This window comes from Oryza sativa, chromosome 9 (assembly GCF_034140825.1).
Source record: "Oryza sativa Japonica Group chromosome 9, ASM3414082v1".
In the NCBI taxonomy this organism is placed as follows: Eukaryota; Viridiplantae; Streptophyta; class Magnoliopsida; order Poales; family Poaceae; genus Oryza; species Oryza sativa.
In genome coordinates, this window is record NC_089043.1 from 25,573,684 (window position 1) to 25,597,078 (window position 23,395).

Genomic DNA, 23,395 nt, shown 5'->3' on the forward strand with positions numbered 1-23,395 from the left:
ATTATTAAGTAATTTTTAGAAAGCCCTATATTTTATTATGATTAAAGTTGTACAAAATCACAAGTATTATGACTTGTGACACATAAACCATGTATTATGGATTTAAAAGTTTCACAAACTTCACATTTGTGCATGTTTAGTACAAATTTACCTGAATTCTAAAACATAGAGTGTATGCAATATTTTTAATTAATCAAGATTTTATTAAAGGTGGTGTTTTAGAAACATACTAGTAATCGTGCACGTGCAATGCACGTTTCCAACATATAAAAACACTCAAAATATGTCATTTTCCTGCAATATATGTCATTTATAATCTTTGTCCTTCAACAGACACCAGAAAGTTATGGCACCTCACAAAAGGGAAAATGAACCTTCTGCTGCAGCCTACATAACACATTTAAGTGGCAAACATGTAAGCATATCAGTTAATGCTAATGACCTCTGAAGCAAAGGACATACTTATGGGCACATATCCTTTTACAATTGAAGTAAAATGAAGCACTGCAAGATTCAAAGAGCTGCTCACTCCACCTAGAGAGAATTTGATCTTTATGCATACATAGATGGAAAAAGAAATAATTGACTAAACCTGGTGTTCTGAATGAATTTCAGACTACAAACTTGTATGTATAACTTGATGAATAGAAGCTAGCAACTTCCAGAATTTAGCACAGAGAAGAAAAGACTGTAATCAAATGGATTCTGGAATTGAAATGCTGCCAGAGTTAAGTGAATAATCAGTTGGAACTAACCCAATATTCAGACCATAGGAGGAAAATATCAGATATTCAGAGTTATTAATCTAGCAAGAAAGTGCAGTGGCAGTGTGCTGAAGATCACTATAGAATAAATAATGGTTTTAGGCTGTACCTTACTCAGCTCTTCTGAAGATCACCTTTCCCTGAAATGATTACAGTATGCAGTTAAAACTTAAAACCAGTAATTAATTCTTCACAGGGTACACAATTTTCGGCCATCAAATCCATTCCATATGCGCCAACTACCATTCTGAATTCCTGATACTTCTATTACACATGTTTAATTCTTAACCTTGCTTTAGCTTTATCCACTTGAAAACTTATACTATCTTGTTCTGCTACCAACCACCCGGAGGAAGCTCTACCATGTATTATATCCAAAAGACTACAAAAACCAAAAGAATTGAGTTTATTTTATCGTCCCACGCAGAACGAAAAACTTAATCACAACAGAGTTTCATCGAGCACCATGTACAGGAATGAATGAACGAATATGAATGAAGTTGTCGGCTGAGGAAAAAGGTAGTGTTAGACCTTAATTAGAAGCATCAATCTCCTGAGATGGCATGGCGGATGGAGAGGAGGCAAAGCCATGATAAAGGAAGAGGAACATCCCTGCTTTCATATGGCTGGAGCAGCAGATGGTGAGGGTCTGAGGCCGATGCCATCCCGCCGGAGCTTACCACCCTCTTCGTCAGACCTGGTGCCTGCAACAACAGTGAGCTGCTTCTGGCTCCCGGCATCGACGTCTCCCACAGCTCGTTCTTCAACCGCGCCGACGCCCCAGGCGCCCACGGTGCCCCTGCCGGCTTCCTCGACACTTTCGACGTCGCCATCAACGGCGCGCTCCGCGCCGCTCCTGCCGCGGCTTCACCGGCTTTCCTCCTGCCGAACCTCAACGATGACGCGACTGCGACTCTCCACGCCCAAGCCGTCGCCGTTCTGAACCACGACCGCAGATTCGGGTGGCGCTGCCATGGAAGGTGGAGAAGAACCGGGGGTGGAGCCGTCGGCATCGGCGACTACAGAGGAACCGACAGCGAGGTGGAGCAGAAGTCAGCGAGGACGGAGGGAGTGGGTGGTTAAGCCGTGGTGCACTTCCGACGGGGGCGCCGAGGCAACGGGTGGTTGGTGCATGTGTCCCAGCCTCCGGTGGCAGCAGCGGCCTCAACCCTCAGATCTGGGGCGGCACAGAGGAAGTTACATGCCAGAAGCCGGCGGCGACAAGAAGCAGCATGGCGGAGATGGAGGCTGGTGATAAAAAGAACAGCGAATGGTGGAGGCCGTGGCAATGTGAAACAATGTGGACAGCAAAATCTGGAGATGGAATCAACAAATGGACCATTACCTCGCTAGCTCCCTTGAGGCTTCTTCCATTGTCAAGATCCAAATCAACAACAGCCCCCCCAACCTTCCAATTGAGCCATTGAGGAGTGAAACGACGGCCGACATGCAACGAAACGGAGCGGCCAAGATACACTACGAACTCCACCACGGCCGGCTAGCTTCTGATCTGGCCACTGCCACGACGCCACACCAGCACACGCTCTCGTGAAACCCTAGGCCCCTCTCCCGCAGGTGTGGCCTTCCCCGACACCGAGCCTTCACGCGACGGCGGAAGAGATGACCGGCGGCCTGCGGCCACTACTTATTAGGGGAGGATGTGCGCACTGGTATTCAATGCGCGAGGAGGCGCATCATCCGGTGTCATTGCTCTGTGCGCGGGAATAACGCGGCAAGCGGTGGCGGGGATAGCGCTCGAGGCGGTGTTACTGCGAAAGGGGTTCTCGCGCTCGCCCGGTGGGATGAGGAATCGGTGATTTCACCGCTACACAGAGGGTGGGGACATGGGGATTGATTTCACCTGTAGGATTGCTAGTCACAACTTCTCCTTTTTATATTAGTATAGATAGACCATAAAACCTGTGATTATTTGCCACGCTTCATAATACATGTGGTTTTGTGCAAATTTAACCATAAAATATGGAGTGGAGTTTTCTGAAACTTTTTTAAAAAAATAAAGAAAAGAAAAAGCTACTAATCCAAACCGTAAAGAAGACGGGGAATACGAGAAATATCTCCAAACATATACGCTGAAAAACAAGAAACCGACGCAGACTTGGATCGATGCGATTTCAGCAGCCGTCGTCGTTGATTCGGATTCGGGGAGTAACCGCGCAAGAGCAGCGACGATGAGGTTCGGTTTCCGTCTCCGATTTCCCTTGGGGTTCCATCCCCTTCAAATTTAACGCGACCCTTCACTCCCCGTCGCATCGCATCTTGGCTGACTCGTCCCGAAAATCTTGAGCGACCGAGTTACCGGCGGCGGAGATGGTGGTGGCTGACAATGGCAAGTGGGCGCTGGAGAAGGCTCGGGCGCTGCAAGATTTGGAGGAGGAATTCAACCAACAGATTGCAAGGATTCTCAGCTGCTACCAGCTACCTGACCACATCAGGCTGGATCTCCATGAGCAGCACCGCAATGACTACAAGGTGCCTGACGATCTCCGGCTCAAGTTCGTGAATGCCGTTTTCGAGGGGAAATCCGGGATGCTTGATCAAGACGAGGAACTCAGGGTTCAGGCTCGGAAGGAATCCGAGAAGTTTTGGGTGGAGGCGGCGGGGGCGGCGAAGAAGGCGCAAGCACTACAAGACATGGAAGAGAGAAACAGGCAATTGTTCTTTAAGCATTATCCTGGCGTGCAAGACATGCCTGACCACATTAGGGAGTACTGCTTCAGGAAATTCATGGAAGATGCCAGGGATGAGGTAGAGGTCAGATTCGGGATACGTAATCACGAAATGCGACTCAGGATCCGAGCTTGGGAGGAATCGCAGCAGTTTCTGATCAAGACAATGGCCGATGGGCGGGCAGCCAAGAAAGTGCAGACCTTGCAAGATGAGGAGAAGAGATATGTTCAGGGTGTTAAGAAAACTTTTGACAGCGAAAACATATCTGAGTACTTCCAACAGGCCTTCCTCCAGCAAGGCCTACTTGATAATATCCGGCTGCTTTTCATAGATGATATAGAGGAGAAATTCAATATGCCTGATGACGAAGAGGAACCTAAGGGTTACATTTCGGAGGATTACAACAGGTTGAAGGCGCAGGCCTTACAAGATTTGGAGTACAAATTCAACCAACAGACTGCAAGGATTCTCAAGCGTTATGACCTACCCGAGCACATCAGGCTGGATCTCCAGGAGCAACACTACAACAACTACAAGGTGCCTGACAATCTCCGGATCAAGTTCATAAATGCTGTTTTCAATGGAAATCCCCGGATACTTGATCACAAGAGGGAGCTCAAGGTCCAGGCTCGCAAAGAAGCAGAAAAGTTTTGGATCGAGGCGGCGGCGACAGCGAAGAAGGCACAAGCACTACAAGATTTGGAAGAGAGATACAAGCAACAATTTATTAAGCCTAGTTATGACAGGGAAGACATATCTGAGCACATGCAGGAGTATTTCCTCAGGGAAAGAAAGATAACTGACAAGGCCTATCTCGAGTACAAGAATAATGTAGAGGATAAATTCGCGATACGTAACCACGAAATGCAATTGAAGTTTCTAGCCTGGGAGAAAACACAGCAGTTTCGGATTAAGATGATGGCTGATGAGCGGGCGGCGAAGAAGGTGAAGGCCCTGCAAGATATGGAGGAGAGATATGTTCAAGATTATATCAACAAGGTTGAAAGACTAGATGTACCTGACTACATCAAGCAGGGCGTTATCCAGGAATACAAGGTACCTGACGGTACCCGACTACGTTACATAAATTATATCGAGGAGAAATTCAGGATGCTTGATGACCAAGAGGAACGTAAGGTTCACATTTGGGAGAATTTCAAAAAGTTGAAGATCCCTCTCACAATAAAGTCTCCCATCACTGTCGCTATCATGTTCTCGATTGGCATCATGATCTTGTTCTCCGGCTTCCTTGTCCCCAAGATGCCCAAATCGTTGAAGATCATGTGTTGGGCGACTTCAATTGTCATCTGCTTTGCGGCCGTGCTCAGCTACGATAATGAAAGCTCGAAGACCACTGCCCCAACTGAAATGCATGATCTGGAAAATCCTCCAAGTATTTAATACTGAATAATGCCATTTAACTGGCATACAGTTCCATCCCTGTGTAATCTATTGTTAGATAGGAAATAGTGCTATTTAACAGATCGGTTAGTAATAAGAACTTGTTAGTAATAAGAAGTCATCTGAGAACTCGTTCCATCCCTATGTGGAAAAACAAGTTCTTTTTTATTTGGAAGGTAAACAAGTTCTTTGTTCTAGTGCTTTAAGTCTAGCTGTTTACAGTCTTGTGCTTGAAATTTTAGACTTCAGTGTATTTCTATATGCTATGAGCCTGTTAATGACATACTATCAGACTGATGAAAGATGTTTTGATAGAGCAGAAAATTTATCTGAATATCCAATCACCGGATCATGAATTCTGATAGTACATCTTTCTTGTTTTCTGTAATTATCTAAGCACACCCACTATTATACAATGCTGCGAGGTTGGATAGTCAGATTAGTTTTCTTCACTATCAAAACATAGTTTGATCAGAGAAGGGAAGTTTTTCAGAAAACCACAAGTCAAACTTGATGAGGCACAGTAAGTCCAGACTTATGAGACTTGTTTACAGTCAATTGATTATTTGTTATCTTGATTGATATACTTCAATAGTAACTTTGGTAAAGTATAAAGAAATGGTACATTTCCTGGGCTACTTTATCAACCAACTCCGAATCTTTTCTTTAGATCAGTTGTAGTAAAGAAGAGTTAATGTATTCATTTCACAATCTGCATCCTTTGTTTTGCAGCCACATAGAAGACATAGCATGTGGTGCTGGAAGCTTTTTGATGTTTTCAATTGTTTTTGACAAATTTAAATGCTGGGTTTAAAAAATTCAGTTTACCTTCCATCTTCATGGTTCAAAGAAATTACTACCCCCTCCATTTCATATTATAAGTCGCTTTGATTTTTTTTTTTAAGTTTGACCAAGTTTATAGAATAATATAGTAGCATTTCCAACACAAACAAACATAATATCAAAATATATTCAAGGTTAGATTTAATGAAACTAATTTTGTGTTCTAGATGTCGCTAAATTTTTCTTTAAACTTGGTCGAGCTTAAAAAAAATTAACTAGGAAAAAAGTCAAAGCGACATACTCCCTCCGTCCCATAAAAAACCCAATCCTTATGTCCAGATTCAAACCAAGAATTGGATTTTTTATGGGACGGAGGGGGTATAATATGAAACAGAGGGAGTACATGTTTGCAATGAATCATTATGATAAAATAATAAACATTTCTGTTACATTCAATTGGTTATAACTTTTTGTTTTTTGTAATCCTCAGTTGGACTGGTGAAGAGACTAAGGAACTCCAGTATGCTGGCACTATTGCAAGAGTGTGCAACAAAGTGCTTCCTATTTCAAGTATTACAACACATTAACTCTTAATGCTGCTGTCAAACATTTTCTCTGTAACACTCAAAATTTTCAGCAACCATCTTGATATCATCTTCTTGTTTTAGGCAGTTAAAGCTGCTTCAGATGCTGAATCAGGAGGAGTGCACTTAAGTGGTGGTTCAGCTATGACACTAGAAAATAAGCAGCAATTATTTTGTTTCTTCATCCTTCAGGCATTTAAAACCTAATGTTATTGTGCATTATGCATGTTTATTCTCCTGATCGAGCCACTCTTTTGCTGAGAATGGCTGCCATTGAAATGATTACCCAACTTGCATTACAGCGTTTTTCTAAACGTGAAGGTACTAATATGATGTCTTATCATCTGTGAGAAAGCGTGTTTAATTCGTGAAAATATTTTCAAATAATGTGGAATTTCCTTGTGAACATTTTATGATAATGGAAAATTTTCATCCATATATTGTACATATAAAATTCATATTTGGTGAGGGAGATGCGTGGTCCTTTGAACTAATAGATAGTTGCTTGATCTACTTTTGAGTTTTGGCTCAGTTTGATTCAATTATAAGATATGCTTCTATCTCTTTCATTATTGCATTACTTTCTCAAATTTGTAGTTCATGTCACCTTTTAATTACACCATTTGCAGGCAATTCTGTCACTTCTGTCATTGGATGGAAGTGTGTGATGAGTCTGTGATGTCTCAATTAATCCTGCTGTTCTTTTACGAGACATTCAGTATCTAACCCTTTCGGTAATTCTCACATCTAGGTAAATCTCCGTTCATGTTTTTCTTCAAAGACTTAGTAGAGTGCTTTGCTTTACTGTAGCAAATATGATTGTGAAAACAGCATAGAGAAAATAGGTACGTGGTACATATGCAAGCCATGCAGAATGGTAGCTATAATTTGAATTTATGCAATTCAGGCTTCTGCAAACTGAAACTTGATAAGGTTTTCAGCCTTATAGACAAGCTCGAAAAATAGGCTTTTCAGCAGTACACCTTATAGGTGCATAGCACACTGAGATATAGAGATCTTCCAAACTGAAAATTATTATGCTATGCCACTTTTGAAGTTTTCTGAAATATTCAGTTCCTATGCAATAGGAGATAATATATATAGCTGGTTCTTAACTACATCTTCAAAGCACACACTCTCCAATGGGATCCTTTGCATCTGAACTTGGTTTCCAGTTTGAAGTTTGCATGGAAGCTCCTCATATCAATGTTGGTTCTCTGGTATATTTGTTGCAATTTGGCTCTGCTATAGAACTGCATAGCCTTGAGTTGATGAATTTTTGCTATAGGGTGTTAAGGGCCCACCTTAGAAATGTTCTTTCATCCTAAACATTTCATTTCAAACATTTTAGTACATTTTTCTCGAAATGCAATGACTTCGTACAAGTCTCATTCATTCTGGTACGAAACAGTTTCTTTCCTATCACTATTAGTGCAATGATACACAAGCCTTTTCTGTATTCTCCCAGGCATCAAGTGATGGCAATTGGCGCTGGAGTGTTTACATTTGATTAGTAGGCATACTGCTAGCCCTAAAAAAATGTGGATATTGCTAAATTGGCATGCCAATCTGTACAATGTGTGGTTAAAAATAGCTTGACTGATCAAAGGATATGAAAGCTAAATATTTTGCATTAACTGACAAAAATGGAACTACTTGTCTCACTAATTTGAATTCTACTTATATCTAACTCTACCCTGTTTCCAGTTTTTGCACTAGCTCTAGAGTCTAGGTTATATCTAACTCTAGAGTCAAGAAGCTTTTACCTGGAGAGCTCTAGCCCCTCAATCACATTAGTGACGTAAGTTAAAATCAACATTTATCTCAGTGTATCTTGTGCACAGGGCAGGTTTTTGCAACTGGGCTATCATCTTGCCCATCAGGATGTCGACTGAATGCCAGTTATAGAACTGCAAACGAACATTCTTTGCACGTAACTTCTCATTATCCTTTTTCTTTGTTTTAATCTGATACAGTCATATGATTCAGAATTCTTTTTGCATTTAAACAGGATGAACTTGGAGCTACCCTAGAAGAAATATGCAGAATAGTGCCTGGCGGTGCTCTCGTGTTTTTTCCTAGCTACAATTTGTTAAGAGAAACTACAAAGGCGCTGGTCTCAGACAGGTCGGCTCAATAGCATGTATGCACTGGTAAGGTTTTGTCCAGGATTCTAAAACATTTTTCTCAAAATTCTAGAAGGCAGCATGTCTCATTAGAAGCTGCCTCCCTTTTTACTACTTATTTAAGATTTGATTCTTTCGGAGCCTAGAGGAAGTACGGAGGAACTTGAGCCTGTCCTAAATGAAGTGCTACGTACAACGAAATCCTTGGCAAGGCTCCTCTAAAGAAAGGAGGAGCAAAACAAATTGTGAAGAAATGAGTGACAAAGGGTTCCCTCACAAAGTTCTCGGGTTGATGGGATCGAGGACGGGGTTGAGAAATATGGTACGCTACGTGCAAAAGGTTTTTATAAAGTGTGGACAAAAATATCCCCGCGTTCGATGGGGACAACGTTTTCGGGTTAAGAAACACTACCACCAATCCCGTTTCCTGTGAGGCTGTGACTATACTTCCCCACAGGACTCTGCTAAAGGTAGAGGAGCTGCTTTTCTTGCAGTTTGTCAAGGAAAGTTGCTAATTCCATGCCTTTCTAGTGGAGTATCAATCAATTTGTGCACATGCTTAAACTTATTTTTTTTTGGTACACCATGTGCTTATACCTACTATCATCAGCTTATGTTATGTAGTTACTGATTTTTTAATTAACTAGCAAAATGCCCGTGCTTCGCTACGGGGTAAAGGAACGGATAAATTCTATAAAGTACACCGTTAACATGAATATAATAATGTTCCAAGATAGGTAAATTATTCATTGCGCTAATGATAATCAAGATAGATAAAAATATTCTTGCTTAGCTCGCATCACGAAAGAAAAAAACGAGAAAATTGAATTAAAACATATCAAATTCTAATTTAATGAAATATAAATTTTCTGCAATATTAATTACACTCTTTCAAATTATAGCAAAAGTGGTCGTGCGTTGCAACGGAAATAAAAAAAAGATAAAATTGAATTAAAACATATTTAATTCTAATTAAATGAAATAAAAATTTTCTGAAATATTTGGGTATTTTTTAATTAGGTAGGTATATAATTAAATTAATTTATAAGTAAAGTAAGTGTGAGAAATAAAATGTTATGGTTGGAAATATTTGGGTATTTTTTAAGTAGTTAGGTATATAATTAAATTAATTTATAAGTAAAGTAAGTATGAGAAATAAAATGTTATGCTTGGATTTAATTTTTATTAATTTTTCTATATTATTAATTACACTCATTGAAATTTTCTTGGAATTTACGTAGCTTAATTGCTAATTTTGATAATACAAACATTATTTTAGCATTTATTTAAATAAAAATCTAAATAAAAATCCTTTTATCTCTATGCGTCTTTTTCAGCCCACAAGCGACCAAAGTCTAATTTATATCCCTAACTCTTCCTCTCGCTTGCTGGACTGCCGGCTCGCGTGCGGCTCAACGCTCGATCAATCTGAGCCGTTCGTTTTGATGGACGCCTCAGATCAGTACCAAATTGATGAAAACCCCTAACCCTAACCTTCCCCCTCCCCCTCCACCCAACCGAGCCGGCCGCCTCCCCCGCCCCCAACGCCGCCTCTCCCCACTGGTGCCGCTCCCTCTCTCCTGTCTCACCGGCGGGGTGCGGTGGCGACGGCTTACCGCTCCCTCTCTCCCTCTCCCTCCTGTCTCACCGGCATGGCGCGACGACGGCGGGGTGCGGCGGAGACGGCTGAGATGGCCGTCCCTCCCCCTCTCCCTTTCCCCGTCGGCCTCGACGGCCGTCCCTCCCTCCCTCTCGACGACGGCAACCTCCCAACGGCAGCATCGTCGGCGTCCGTCCATACGGCAGCGTCGACGGCGTCTGCGGCGTCCGCGGGTAGAGCCGCCGCTGCCGGATCTGCCCACGGTCGCCGCCACCGCCGACGGATTCGGCAGCAGCGGCTCACTCCGGCGGCGGTGGTGATGTCGGCGGTTGCTGATTTTTTTTTTTTGCAATTTTTTTAATCGCTATTGTTAACCAAATTGGATTGTGTATGGATGAAAATTAGATGTGACGAACGGAAAAATACGAATATTTATATTAGATATAAATTTATGCACATCGTCACATGCGCGTATTCATGCACATATTTCACCCTGTCATTCTGTCATTAAACACCCTGTCATTTCATCTGATGGGATCGGCGGCGGTAGTGATAGGGGAGGAGGACCTGCTCGAGTCCGGCGGCGGGCTGCCGCTTGCCGTCACGGTGAGGGCGCGGTCTCGGTACCGGATGGTGGGGAGCCTGGTCAGGCTGAGCTACCGCCACGACGCCCAGTGCGTCGTGCGCCTCAGGAGGACACCGCGGCGGAGCAACGCCATCGACGCCAGCGGGTGGGGTGGAGACTGACAGTGCGAGGTGGGAGAGGAGGTCCGGCGGCCGGCGATGTGGCGGCGGAGACGACGCGGGAGCAGGGGAGCAAGGCGGCGGCGGCTGCGGCGAGATGTCCATGGTGAGGTACTGGAGGCGGAGCTCCGTCGGGGTGGGGCGTGGGTCGACGACGGCGGACGACGGGCACGGGATCGCGTCGCGGCCCCACGTCGGCGCTAGCGCCGGCGTCGCCCGCCCGTGCGAGATCTCCCCCACTGCCGTCATGAACTACAACGCGCCGAGGGCCGAGGGCCGATGCGGCGGCGGCGGCGTCACCGATGGCTGCCGTCGAGGCGGTCCGGGAGAGGCGGCAGAGGAAGGGGAGATCGAGGATGACGGCGCCGTATTGACGGCGTGTCCCGCTTCTCCCTCCCGGGAGAGGTCGTAGGTAGAAGACATCAATGGAATGGAAGGCTTGGCCATCTTGGCCTGCCGCGCCGACGTCGACGCGTTCCTCGCCTCGCTCGGCGTCGACCCGGGCGAGCTCGCCGGCCTTGAGCTCCCCGCCACCGTCGACGTCATGCGCGAGCGCGTCGAGTTCCTGCAGTCCCTCGGCCTCTCCAACGAAGGCCTCGCCGCGTACCCGCTCGCCCTGGGCTGCAGCGTCCGCAAGAACATGGTCCCCGTCCTCGACTACCTCGGCAAGCTCGGCGTCCGCCAGGACGCGCTCCCGGACCTGCTCCGCCGCTACCCGCAGGTGCTCCACGCCAGCGTCGTCGTCGACCTTGCCCCCGTTGTCAAGTACCTCCAGGTCATGGACGTCAGGCCGCACGAAGTGCCGCGGGTGCTCGAGCGCGTCGAGTTCCTGCACTCCCTCGGCCTCTCCGCACGATGTGACGATGGAGGGGATATCTCCCCCCGCTGGCTGCGTGCCACTCCTGCCCCCGCCGCTCGCGACTCCTCCCCCTGCCGGCCGCGCGCAGCTACTGCCCCCGCCGCCCGCGGCTCCTCCCCCCGCCGCTCCTCGGCCAGCCGCGCGCCGCTCCTGCCCCCGCCGCCCGTGGCTCCTCCCCCCGCCGGCCACGCGCCGCTCCCTCCCCCCGGCCAGCGTCGCCGCCATCACCGCCGGAGCATCGCCACCTTGCACTGAGAAGAGAGAGAGATGAGGAAGGGAGAGAAGAGGGAAAAAAAGAGAGTGAGGCTGACGTGGTCACGCTGACATGTGGGGCCCATATGGGTTCCATGCTGACTCAGCCGCGCCGCCACATCAGACAAAACCGGAGTCAAAACCACCTAAGAACCTAAAGTGAACGGTTTTATTAGTTGAGGGTTTTATTAGTTGAGAGACGTCTGGTATCTGGTTTTGCGGTTTGGGGACGATTCTGTAACTCGATGACGAGTTGAGGGACCTTCGGTGTACTTTTCCCATTTTACTTCCCTGATTATTGGGTCGTGCCGTGCTGTGCCCATCGTGTCGACGAAGAAGCCCAGGCACGGGCAATGGTCGGACGGGGCTGGCACGGGCCCGTAACCAATCAAGTTGTGGCGTGCCTGGGCCGGGCCAAAATTCCATGCCGTGGGCCGACCATCGGGCCTGGGCTTTTTGCCATCTATACCTCCACGCCATCATGCGGTGGGCTCGGCTGAAGAAAGGAACAAATCAGAGAGTAATGTGTGCATGGTATATGATGGGAGGGGCGCCCCTAATGGGCAGTTGATCACTCCCAACAATCAACACGCCCCTCCCCCTATACTCCTCTCCCTTTTCTCCTTTTCATCATACTCCCATTAGGGAGTAATTTTTTAAAAAAAAACAAAGTTAGTAAAAAAAATTAGAAAAAAATCTAATACTCTCATTCACGCGCATAGACTTTATATTGTAAACTTTGCACGCATAAACTTTATGTATAGAAATATTCTATATATAAAATATTTGAATTTGAATTTGAATCTGAATCAGGTATATAAACTTTTGACTTATAAACATTCGCTCTACAAAACTTTAGGTGAATAAACTTTAGATGTCTAAACTTACTAAAAGAGGACAATAATGCACGCATAAACTTTATGTATAGAAATACTCTATATATAAAATACTTAAATACGAATTTGAATCGGGTATATAAACTTTTGACTTATAAACATTCGCTCTACAAACTTTAGGTGGATAAAGTTTAGATGTGTAAACTTTAGGTGTATAAACTTACTAAAAAAAGAAAAATAATATGGTGACCAAAAAAGAAAACAGGTGGGAAGGAGAACCGATCGCGTGGGGCGATCGTTTGCCCGTTAGATTTTTCGTGATGGGAGTGGCTTGACTAGTCAAATCAGGCAGTAAAACCAAGTTAGGGTGCTAAGTTGCTAACTACTCCCTCCGTCTTAAAAAAAACTTAACCTAGGAGAGGATGATCCCTCCTAATACAATAAATCTGGACTATTCTTTATCCAGATTCGATGTAGGTTGAGTTTTTTTAGACGGAGGGAGTAAGATACTATTAATATACCCTATAAATATATATTAATATATTAGAGGGTTATATGTGAGTATATTTACGAGTTGATTGTACCATGCAAATAGTTTGAGATAGTAAAATGGAATTTTTCCAAACGAAAGAGAAAAATGCGTGCATCCTATTAGTAAAACTAGTAACTAAGGGGGAAAAAGTCTATTTTATTCCCTTGAACTTTTTCACTGAAGCACTTAACTCCCTAAGCAATTTATCGACTCATTTTACACTCTGACCTATTGAACAAGATTCGCCTTTCTCCATAATGGTTTTTTTGGTCATTTATCTCTATATAAGTTGTATTTTGCAATAAAATATGATGGATTGATATATGCATTACCACTTACCTCTCAACATTTTTTCGAGTTTTTTTAGGCTGTTTACATATGTTGGAAACACTAGTACAAGGTTTTAAATTTCAAGTAAATAATAATGAAAATTTTCAAAACGGTTTAAATTTTGATAATAATATCATCTATGCCTCTAGAAAATTTTAGATTAAAATATGACATGTATAAAGATAAACAAAAAAGATAAGTGCTATTAACCGGTAAAATGTACCATTTTCTAATAATTTGGAGGGTAAAATGAGTAAAGAAAGGATTAATAAAAAGTTTAGTGATCCAATGGAAATGTTTGGTGAGTAAATTAGAATAGTTTTTTCTTCTTCTTTTCAAATTAAGGGTGTGTTTAGTTCGCGAAAAGAAAATTTTTTGATATCACATCGGACGTTTGATCGGATGTCGAAAGGGGTTTTCGGACATGAATGAAAAAATTAATTTCATAACTCGCCTGAAAACCGCGAGACGAATTTATTATGCCTAATTATTATGTCATTAGCACATATAGGTTAATGTAGCACTTATAACTAATCATGGACTAATTAGCTCAAAAGATTCGTCTCGTGATTTCCATGCAAACTGTGCAATTAGTTTTTTTATCTATATTTAATGTTTTATACGTGTGTCAAAAGATTCGATGGGATATTTTTGGGTAATTTTTTTTAACTAAACAAGGCCTAAAGAGTAGACCTAAACATGCATTGGTGGAAGGGGAGCCTATCAGAATTGGTGATTTAAAGAAGAAAGTGATTAAGGAAGATGGTCCTAATTAGGAAGACGAACTTGCGCATTAATTAGCCAGATTAGGAAGGCAGGTTGCGTCTAACTTTCCCTTTCCAGCCCTCTTCGTCTCCGGTGTCTCCGCCTCGGAAAAACTCCGCAAAACCCTCACTCACTCACTCCACGGCGGGGGTCACCTCACCAGTCACCACCCGCAATGGAGGAAGGCGACGGCGTCGTCATGCCCTCCCCTGCTCCCACCTCGCCGCCGTCGCCTCCACCGCCACCGCCACCGCCACCGCGACCTTCCGCACCCGCAGCTACGGGAGGCGTCGCCGGCCGCGTCGGCGACTCGCCTTCATCGCCGCTCGAATCGGGACCGCTCCTCCCCGCCTCCAAGTCCGAGCTCCTTCGTCTCCCCCACCTCCCCGACGCCGGGAGCCGCAGGCGTCCCCGTCTCGCCGTCGACATGTCCGACGCAGCCGGCACCAACGGTCGTGTCATCCCCTTCCGCGGCTTCTCGGGAAGGCCACGTCTCAGCTGTCACTCCGCCTCCCGGAAGCCCGCAGCCGCAGAAGGCCCTCCCTCTCCAACGCCGCCCTCGCCCGGCCGTGGAAAGGGACGCCATCGGCGATGCCAACTCGCCGTCGCTGCCCTCCTTGCCGCCTCGGAGCCGCTCCACCTCCCCTCCCTCCCCAACGCTGCCCTCGCCCGTGGTAGGGGACACCATCGGCGGCGCCAGCTCGCCGTCGCTGCCCTCCTCGGAGGTTCGGGAGCGCTCCACCTCGCCGCCTCGGAGCCGCTCAACCTCGCCGCCTCGGAGCTGCTCCACCTCCCCTCCCTCCCCAATGCCGTCGCTATTCTCGGTGGTTCGGGAGAGCTCCTCCACCTCTCCCGCCTCTTCATCTCCCACAGCCCCTCCTACCGGAGCTCCATTCAATCCAACAATTGACTTGAAGGCAAACAACACCAAGATGTCTGCTATGGAGAGGGAGGAAAAAGGGAAGAGGAGGAATATATGTGAGGGTGCTGAGGCGATGTTCAAACTTGAGGCTGTATTGAAGGAAGAAGAGGAGGTGAGAGTGAGACACTCAGTACAGAAGCTTCTTAGGCTGTGTTTAGTTCAGCGCAAAGTTTGGATTTTGGTTGAAATTGGAGATGATGTGACTGAAAAGTTGTGTGTGTATGACATGTTGATGTGATGGAAAAGGACTGAAGTTTGGATTCAAACTTTGGATCTAAACACAGCCTTAATGAACAAGCAGCATCTATGGATAGAATTCAGGATCTGTTGAAGCAAGAAGAGCAGTTAAAGCAGTCACTACAGGAGCTTTTTGAGGCACATGCAACAGTTAAGGCTAGAATTGATAAGGTTCATACTCAGGTTGAGAAAGATGAGGAAGAATTAGAGAAATTACGTCTGGTCGAGAGACAAGCCATGTCCCGAGCTGACAAAATCCGCCGTGATGCTGAGATTGCCAAAGCAAATGCCAATGAATTCGAAAAGAAAGCCAACCAGCTCCAAATAATAGCAGACATTGAAACGGAGAGAGAGCAATCTGCAAAAAAGAAAGAGCAAGCTGCACATGATAGACTTCGTGATGCAAGTACAGCAAGAATTGTGGCCATAGATCACACTAAGTGCATTAATGGTAGAAGTAAAGATATTGAAGATTGGACTGAAGCTATTGAGGAGCGCCAGAAAAGACTTGAAGAGGAGAAGAACCGGTGCAAAAGGTTGATTAGTATATTTTGGGCACTTGGAATAGTACACTTTTGCTTGTTTTGGGTGAAGTTTGGGCTGAAAAAGCACGAGAAAGAACTGGGATCTTCAGTAGGCTGGATCGAGGGATTCTGTTATGTGCTTGTGTTGTCCCTTTTCGTTTTTTGCAAGTCCTTCATTGACACTCGTTTGAAGTTCAAGCCAGACCGAAGGGCAGAATGGGCTTCTGTGACATTACATGCGTTATCCCGTTTTATTTTTGAGGGTATATTAAATACCGCTATGGGAGAATGTACAGGATGTACCGTTGCATTGGTGGTAGCTCACTTATGCGCTTTTGGCGTTGAAGTGATAGGTGCAATGATATTTCAACTGAAATTTAAAATTGGATCCTCATTTGAATCATTTGATGTATGGTAAGTGAAAATAACACGTTTGGGAGTTTATTCATTTTTTTAAAAAAATTTAGGCCTCTCTTAACATGCTCTATTTTTGTAGAGCATGGAAGTGGGAAGAAAGTTGCTGAAGGGCTCTACTGTTGATCATGCATTATATCTTAAGGTAAAGAGTTAATCCTTTCATGGAACTGCTACTATTTGTTTCTAGTTTAGCAATTTCATGTGCACTGTATGGAAGTAACTGCCCTGCTCCTAAATGCTCAACTTATTGGCATGTGTGTTTTATTTATTTGGTATTTAACAAGTAGGCGCTAGACATTTCATATTGGCATATTATATGGTTTAAAGTAATTATTACTCCTACTAGGTAAAAAAAGCTTGTGTGAGATTCGAACTTTGGCATGTGTGTTTTATTTATTTTGTACTAACAAGTAGGCGCTAGACATTTCATATTGGCATATTATATGGTTGAAAGTAATTACTAGGTAAAAAAAGCTTGTGTGGGATTCGAACTCTGGTCTCCCAGCATACGTTGCTCTCCCCTAGCCAGTATAGCAGTGTAGTTGTTGCGCTTAATTGGGAAACTTTGATTTATTTGATCGGTTTTTGACCAGCAACGAACCGGAAGAACTGGCGGTCAGACTGCTCAACCCACGAACTATGTTATGAACCTGCATGATTCAAAAGGGATATGTGTGGATATGAGTATTACATTATTGAAACAGTAAAAATTAACTCTTCATGATAATAATGTAGGTTGATTGGATGCATATATACTATTCAACTCTTGCCCCGGTAAAAATCCAAGGAAATTTTACCCACCAGATCATGTTGTTTTTACTTGATTGAAAACCAAGATTTTTTTTTCCGTTGGCATCCACAAATCAAAAAAAGTAGCAACTTTACGCACTGAATCATGTTGTTTGTACCACAAGCAACTACAGTGGATTTCTTTTATGTATATATAACAATAGATGGTTTTTGAGCAATCGTTTTGTACACAGTAAACTGATTTTAAATGTAGTTTTTATGCTTTAGAACAATGTCCATGCAGTTTATGCTTGTATCAGTGAATTTAGGAATGATGATCTTCAGTCTGCAAGTTATTTCTTTGGATAAAATCCTTATTGTACCCTGAACTTACTTTATAGTCATTTCATTAATAGAAATGAGATTCAAAGTTACAAGATTTTAGGTTAAGTGAGAGAGAGAAAAGGAAAGAAAGAACAAGATTACAGAGATACAGGGTGAGAGGAAAAATAAAGAGAAAAAAAAGGGGGTGGGGGTGGATTTACAGGGGTATAAACAGCAGGCTGTTGCCTATGACAGCCTCGCACACCAAGATTGAATTTCGTGGCTAGTTCCTGCGTTGCTTCGCAGACACCATAGCTTTAGGGTATCACATATTTGTTGTGTGATGTTCTGAAAATGGTCCATCTGTCTTTCGAAGACCATGTTGTTTCACGATTTCCACAGCGTGTAAGCACATGCTGCAAACCAGATTGGTTCTAACCTTTTTGTTGATTGGGTCCTGTCAATGACTGCTTGGATGAAGTCAGAGATTGTTTCAGATCTTTTGGCCAAATGCATGTCCTAATCTTTTCCAAAGGTTGTTTGCATTTCTGCATCTTAGGATAATGTGGTCCGCTGATTCCAGGGCCGGGTAGATTGGGCAGTGGGGATCATTACTCCATTTTTTGTTGACCATATTGGCTTTGGTATTTAATCTCTCTCTAAAAGCTAGCCACAGGAATACCTTGCAGTTTGAGGAATTGTGTAGATCCATATGTAATCAGCCGGATTCCAAAGGGATCCATGAAAAGTCAGCAGTCTATAAGCATTTGCCGTTGAGATCAAAGGCTTGGGATACAGTTCTCTTGTGTCTGCTGTCTCTGGAGAGGGGCTTAGATTTTGCAGGTTTTGTAATAGTGCTTGTAACTCTGTTTCTGCCTGGTAGGAGAGGTTGGGATGGAGCTGTAGCTGCCAAGTATTGTGACTAAATTGTGATTCAACTGTGCACTCCTTGTTTATGGCAAAAGAGAACAGAACTGGGTAGGTATATTCCAGACGTTGTGGCATCCATTGGTCTTTCCAAAATAGAGTTGTTCTGCCATTCCCAAGCTTTACCTGTGTTACTGAGCTTAGGATCTAGAAGCGAGATAGAATTTCATGTGGAGATTTTCATGTTTTATCATGCCTTCTGAAGATTTTAGTGTTGCCCAGAAATATGGTGGTGATGGGTTTGTGGGGAATTAAACATAATTGAAATGCACACCATGGCTTCTCTATAGATTAGATCTAGTGGTGTAAGTCTTGGAAGAGAGAAATGAAATTGACCTAGCCACCTAGAAGAATCTCAGATTTTGTAGTGCCATCAGTACTGAAAGTAAACACAGCGTTGCTCCTACCCTTTAAACATGTCTTTTCATTTTTCCTTGGTTGATGCCTTCCCTGAGTTCCCTCTTAAACCAAACACATGGTTTGCATTATACTCCCTCCGTTTCACAATGCAAGTCATTCTAGCATTTCCCATATTTATATTGATGTTAATGAATTTAGACATATATATGTCTAGATTCATTAACATCAATATGAATGTGGGAAATGCTAGAATGACTTACATTGTGAAACGGAGGAAGTAACTTGCAGAGGTATAATGCTATGAAGGTATTGCTGATAGCATATCTACTCATGCCAGATCCTATCAAAAAAGAAGGAAAAGAAAGAAAAAGAAAACAAAAGGATAATCCATGCATGAAACCTGAAGCATATATAGTGATTTTTTATGAAATTCTTATACCAATTGGCTATGTAGCTTATGTGGTTTACTCATGTTTGATTTTTTTTTCTTTATAGGATGAAGAGGAGGGTTATTGATGAATTCAAGTTTTGGGATGCATGGTGTCGATTCTTCAGTTCTGGGAGGGATATTCTGAAGCTACATGATATTTGAGCATGATGCAATTTTGTTCGGAGATCTTCAGCCTCGCAGACTGCTAGCTCCTATTAAAAAACTAAATAGAACCTTTGTCTTGTATGACAGCTTCTGTCGCCTGCCTGGGTGTTAGGCGGTTGGATCCAATCAGAACACAGTTGCTAGCTGTGAATGTCAAAAAAATGATTTAAACTTTTTTATTTAGGAATTGGAGATTTGGGGGCATCTCCACTGGTTATCTGCATGCAGGTGCCTGGAGAATTGAAGATCGATCGGGCCGCCGCCGACTTATCAAACAAATCCTTTTGTTACCTGCGATACCCTTTTTACAGTGCAGCCTGGCCCCTCTCCCCGCCGGCCACGCCCAATCGCCCATCGCAGCTTCAGCGCCCGCTCTCCTGCCCGCCGCCGCTCCCTGTGGACGAATGAAGGTGAAGAGAACGGGGAGAGAGAGAGGGAGGTGGAAGAAGGGAAGGATAGATGATGTCATGTGGACCTCACATGTTAGTAGGTCCCATAATTTTTTTTAATAACAAAAGAGTCTCACGTATATTTCTTAATTCTAATGCCACATGAGACGAAGACCATATCAAAACTGCTATCTCAGCGAAACTGTCCTTTAAAATTGTTAAGAGAGTCAAATTGCATCGGCTTTAATAATTATAAAGGGTTGAGATATTCGGTATTGTGATTGAGGGGTAAGAGTAAGTTTCGGCCACCAGTCAAGGGAGTCAAAGTGAACTTAACGCGCGGCTCTGGCTCATTTCGATTTGTATCGGTGCGGCGCGGAGCGAGTCCCTCGTCCTCTTTAATGGGCCATAAAGTGGGCCCAACATTTTGAGAAGGATTGGAAAGCCAAAAGGCCCATTCCACGGAGGCGGAGGGCGTCGTCTGCTTCGTCGCCGATCTCGTCTCCGCCGCCCGCGAGCGAATCGCCCCCAAATCGGGAGGGCGGCTGCTCTCGCCTGCAGATTTGCGCCGTCGTTGCGGCGAATTGATGAGGTAGAAGTGTCCAACTACTCGCCCCTGGTTCGCGATGCTGCGGAAGGTGGCCGTCGCCTTCCTCGCTTGCGCCGCCCTCTACCTCGCCTTCGCCGCCTACTCCCGCCGCGAGGTATGATGGGCTTTCTCTTACAGTTGGGGACGGATTTGTTCGATTCGGTTGATCAGTGACCTACCGCGCGGCAATTCTTGGCTTCGTAGGTAGTGGCAACGGAGTGGAATTAGACTGGATCTTTCTGTTCCACTGTTGATTTGTTCTACATGATGCAGTTGGGTTTTAGCTGCTCGCACCTACAGTTCTGCAATGTGATGTCTGCAATTAGTATGCTCGTGTTGCGCTGCTCGAGATGCTTCAGTAGCTAGACGATATTGTTTACTAGTAGGATTGTAGAGAACACCATCCCCATAAATCGTTTAGGGGGAGACTTTTTTCTCACCGGGCCAGAAGGGAAAGACTTAAAGCAAGGAATACATATATATGCGAGTTGCTGGCATCTGACTGCACAATGATTTCTGTTTTGCTGACAACAGTAGCCTTATTGTACAATGAGTTGAACCTCATGACTATGGCCATCACTCCTTGTCTCAAGATTAGAACATGGTGTTTAGATTCTGAAAAATATATAGACGTGGGGCGCTCGTTTCATTTTGTGGACGATCTGGGAGATAGGTTCTGGCCTCGGTTATGGTGGTAGTGACTAGTGAGACGATGATTCAATGTTACAGAATATTTATTCTTCTTTCTCACCTTGTACAGAGCCTTGGAGAGGTTCGATTACCTGCAGTTACTAACAGGGTATACTTGGATGTGGAAATTGATGGGCAACATATAGGTATATCACTATATCATCATGACAATCTGTCTTGGATGTTCCAATGGAAAGAATAAAACTTGTTGCTTGCACCGTTACTATACATGTCACTCAGCTTAAGCCCTGGTTAACCTAATTCTTGTGTGCTCCCCTCATTACAGGTAGAATTGTCATTGGCCTTTATGGAGATGTTGTGCCAAAAACAGTTGGTAATCTTACGCCCATTCTTTTCTTCATCATATTTATTTACAAACTTGAGATTAATCCTTTGGAGACAGTGGCATAGCAGATTGTGGAATTCTTATGTTTTGTTTGTGTGGACAATAAATCTCCCCTTGAAGATACTTTGATTATCATTTGTAGCATATAGTTTGTCCCATTTGTTTGCTACTGTAATATAAATTGGCAATAATAGCTTGTTGATTTTTTATTTCTCATTTTGCAGCAAATTTTAGGGCTCTTTGTACAGGTATTTCTTCTTCCTAGATCTATTCCTGTTACAGCTGAAATTCAACCTTCTGTTCACATGATTATCCATATTGCACTCTGTTCACTATTGCAGGAGAAGAGGGCATTGGGCACAAGGGTAAATCTCTTCACTATAAAGGATCAAGATTTCATCGTATTATCCCAGGCTTCATGATTCAGGGTGGGGACATAGTTAGAGGTGATGGAAAAGGAAGTGAGTCTATATATGGGGGCACCTTCCCAGATGAGAATTTCATAGTAAAACATACACATCCAGGTCAGAAATTCAGAATGCTCAATTGATTTGTACTTTCTACTTTACCTTTATTTATGAGTTATATGTATCGCTAAGTTGCACATTTTTCTCCTATACATGGAGCATAGATTTTTAGATATTCTTTATGCGCTCTGCCCTGCTTCTGATTATCTCTCTTGGTCTGCTGTCATCATGCAGGTGTTATTGCCATGGCAAATTCTGGACCTGATTCCAATGGATCGCAGTTTTACATTACCACAATCAAGACAAGCTGGTAAGTTGTATTACACTATAAGTTACCAGTGATCAATCTAGATGGTACAACTCCTGAAATTATAAGTACCGCAGGTTGGATGGGGAGCATGTTGTGTTTGGCAGGGTGATTCAGGGAATGGATTATGTGTACGCCATTGAAGGGGGTGCTGGAACTTACAATGGCAAGCCTAGGAAGAAAGTTGTAATCACCGACTCTGGTGAGATACCGAAGGAGAAATGGGCTGAAGAAGTGTAGGCTGTTTTGTACTTTGGTTTGCCCTGTACTTTTTGGGCAGCAGGTGCAGTTTTACATTACCACAAATCAGGCAAGGCGTCTAAAATGTTGTACATTGTAGTTAGTTCATACTCAATCGAATCCCACTTGCTGACACTGATTACTCAGTGAATTCTGCACTGTGATGAAGATGAACACACATATTCTCAGTTTCTCATGATGGTTTAGCAAGGTAGAACTGTCTTTTGTAATGCTTCATTTTTTTAAGGCAATCTGCAATGCTTTGTTTGGTATTGCAGTGGTTTATAACTATCCCTGTAAATTTCTATTTTTGATGAAAATAGTTAGTGCTGTTATTTTTGGGAACTAATTACAATGCACAATACTGGTTGGCCTACTCAGATCAATTTATGAAAATATGCACGTGTATGTTGTTGTCTTGTCATACGATCTCAAAATAATACAGAAGGCGAAACCATTGAAAGGACTCTCAGAAAGTTGTGGCCACTGCTCCCCAAATTTACCACGGGTGCCTTTCAGAAATGACTGGTCTGCACACTGCACGGTTCAATTTTCCGTTGTTTTCATCATATATACTTCAATGTTGCTAATATCTGCATGGTGCTGAATGTATTGGATGATCGGAGCTAATGTCTACTTTCTGGATAGAGTTTGTTTCTTTAATTATTTTTTAACATGGAATACCTTTTAATTATACTTACGAGTTACGACATAGCAATATAGAAATTTCTCTAAATATATTGAAGCTTGGATGATTTTTTTTCCGGTAAGTTTTACGTTGCCAGTTTTTATCAATAGAGAAAAAATGTTCAGTCATTTTTCAGAAAGGAAAAACTCTGGAGTAAAAAAACGCACATTTTCTGTTTGCGTCGCTATCATTTCGTTGTAGTATTTTGATTTCTAAAGCGACACGACGACTTCCAACCGTCCAGCTCCACATAACTGCTGCTATCATGTTGGTTGTGCCTAGATCTTTCGACTAATTCAATTTTGGATTTACTCATCAAACCAAATTAAGCTGTTCGCGACAGTTTGGACCATGCATGACACCTGGTAACAAGCACGTGC

At 43.6% G+C, this 23,395-nt stretch overlaps 3 protein-coding genes and 1 long non-coding RNA gene across 4 annotated transcripts; 3 read left to right on the forward strand and 1 right to left on the reverse strand.

The window, feature by feature from the left end:
• Window positions 1–284: 284 nt before the first annotated feature.
• LOC136351779 (uncharacterized) lies at window positions 285–2,440 on the reverse strand. The gene is made up of 4 exons (XR_010734983.1): window positions 2,110–2,440; window positions 1,296–2,012; window positions 874–904; window positions 285–387 (listed from the first exon to the last, which is right to left on the reverse strand). It is a non-coding gene; the product is annotated as an uncharacterized lncRNA (long non-coding RNA).
• Window positions 2,441–2,843: 403 nt separating this feature from the next.
• LOC4347706 (uncharacterized) lies at window positions 2,844–5,220 on the forward strand. The gene has a single exon (XM_015795732.2). It carries the CDS (start codon window positions 3,093–3,095, stop codon window positions 4,851–4,853), a length of 1,761 nt encoding a protein of 586 aa, XP_015651218.1. The 5' UTR covers window positions 2,844–3,092; the 3' UTR covers window positions 4,854–5,220.
• Window positions 5,221–14,340: 9,120 nt separating this feature from the next.
• LOC9268165 (uncharacterized) lies at window positions 14,341–19,503 on the forward strand. Its single transcript, XM_015755754.2, has 3 exons — window positions 14,341–16,361; window positions 16,444–16,506; window positions 19,200–19,503. The coding sequence occupies exon 1, from the start codon at window positions 14,440–14,442 to the stop codon at window positions 15,172–15,174; it is 735 nt and encodes a 244-aa protein (XP_015611240.2). The 5' UTR covers window positions 14,341–14,439; the 3' UTR covers window positions 15,175–16,361; window positions 16,444–16,506; window positions 19,200–19,503.
• A 661-nt stretch (window positions 19,504–20,164) lies between these two features.
• LOC4347707 (peptidyl-prolyl cis-trans isomerase CYP21-1) lies at window positions 20,165–22,676 on the forward strand. The gene is made up of 7 exons (XM_015795775.3): window positions 20,165–20,392; window positions 21,038–21,113; window positions 21,254–21,301; window positions 21,538–21,561; window positions 21,655–21,837; window positions 22,015–22,090; window positions 22,165–22,676. The coding sequence occupies exons 1-7, from the start codon at window positions 20,315–20,317 to the stop codon at window positions 22,325–22,327; spliced, it is 648 nt and encodes a 215-aa protein (XP_015651261.1). The 5' UTR covers window positions 20,165–20,314; the 3' UTR covers window positions 22,328–22,676.
• Window positions 22,677–23,395: the final 719 nt, after the last annotated feature.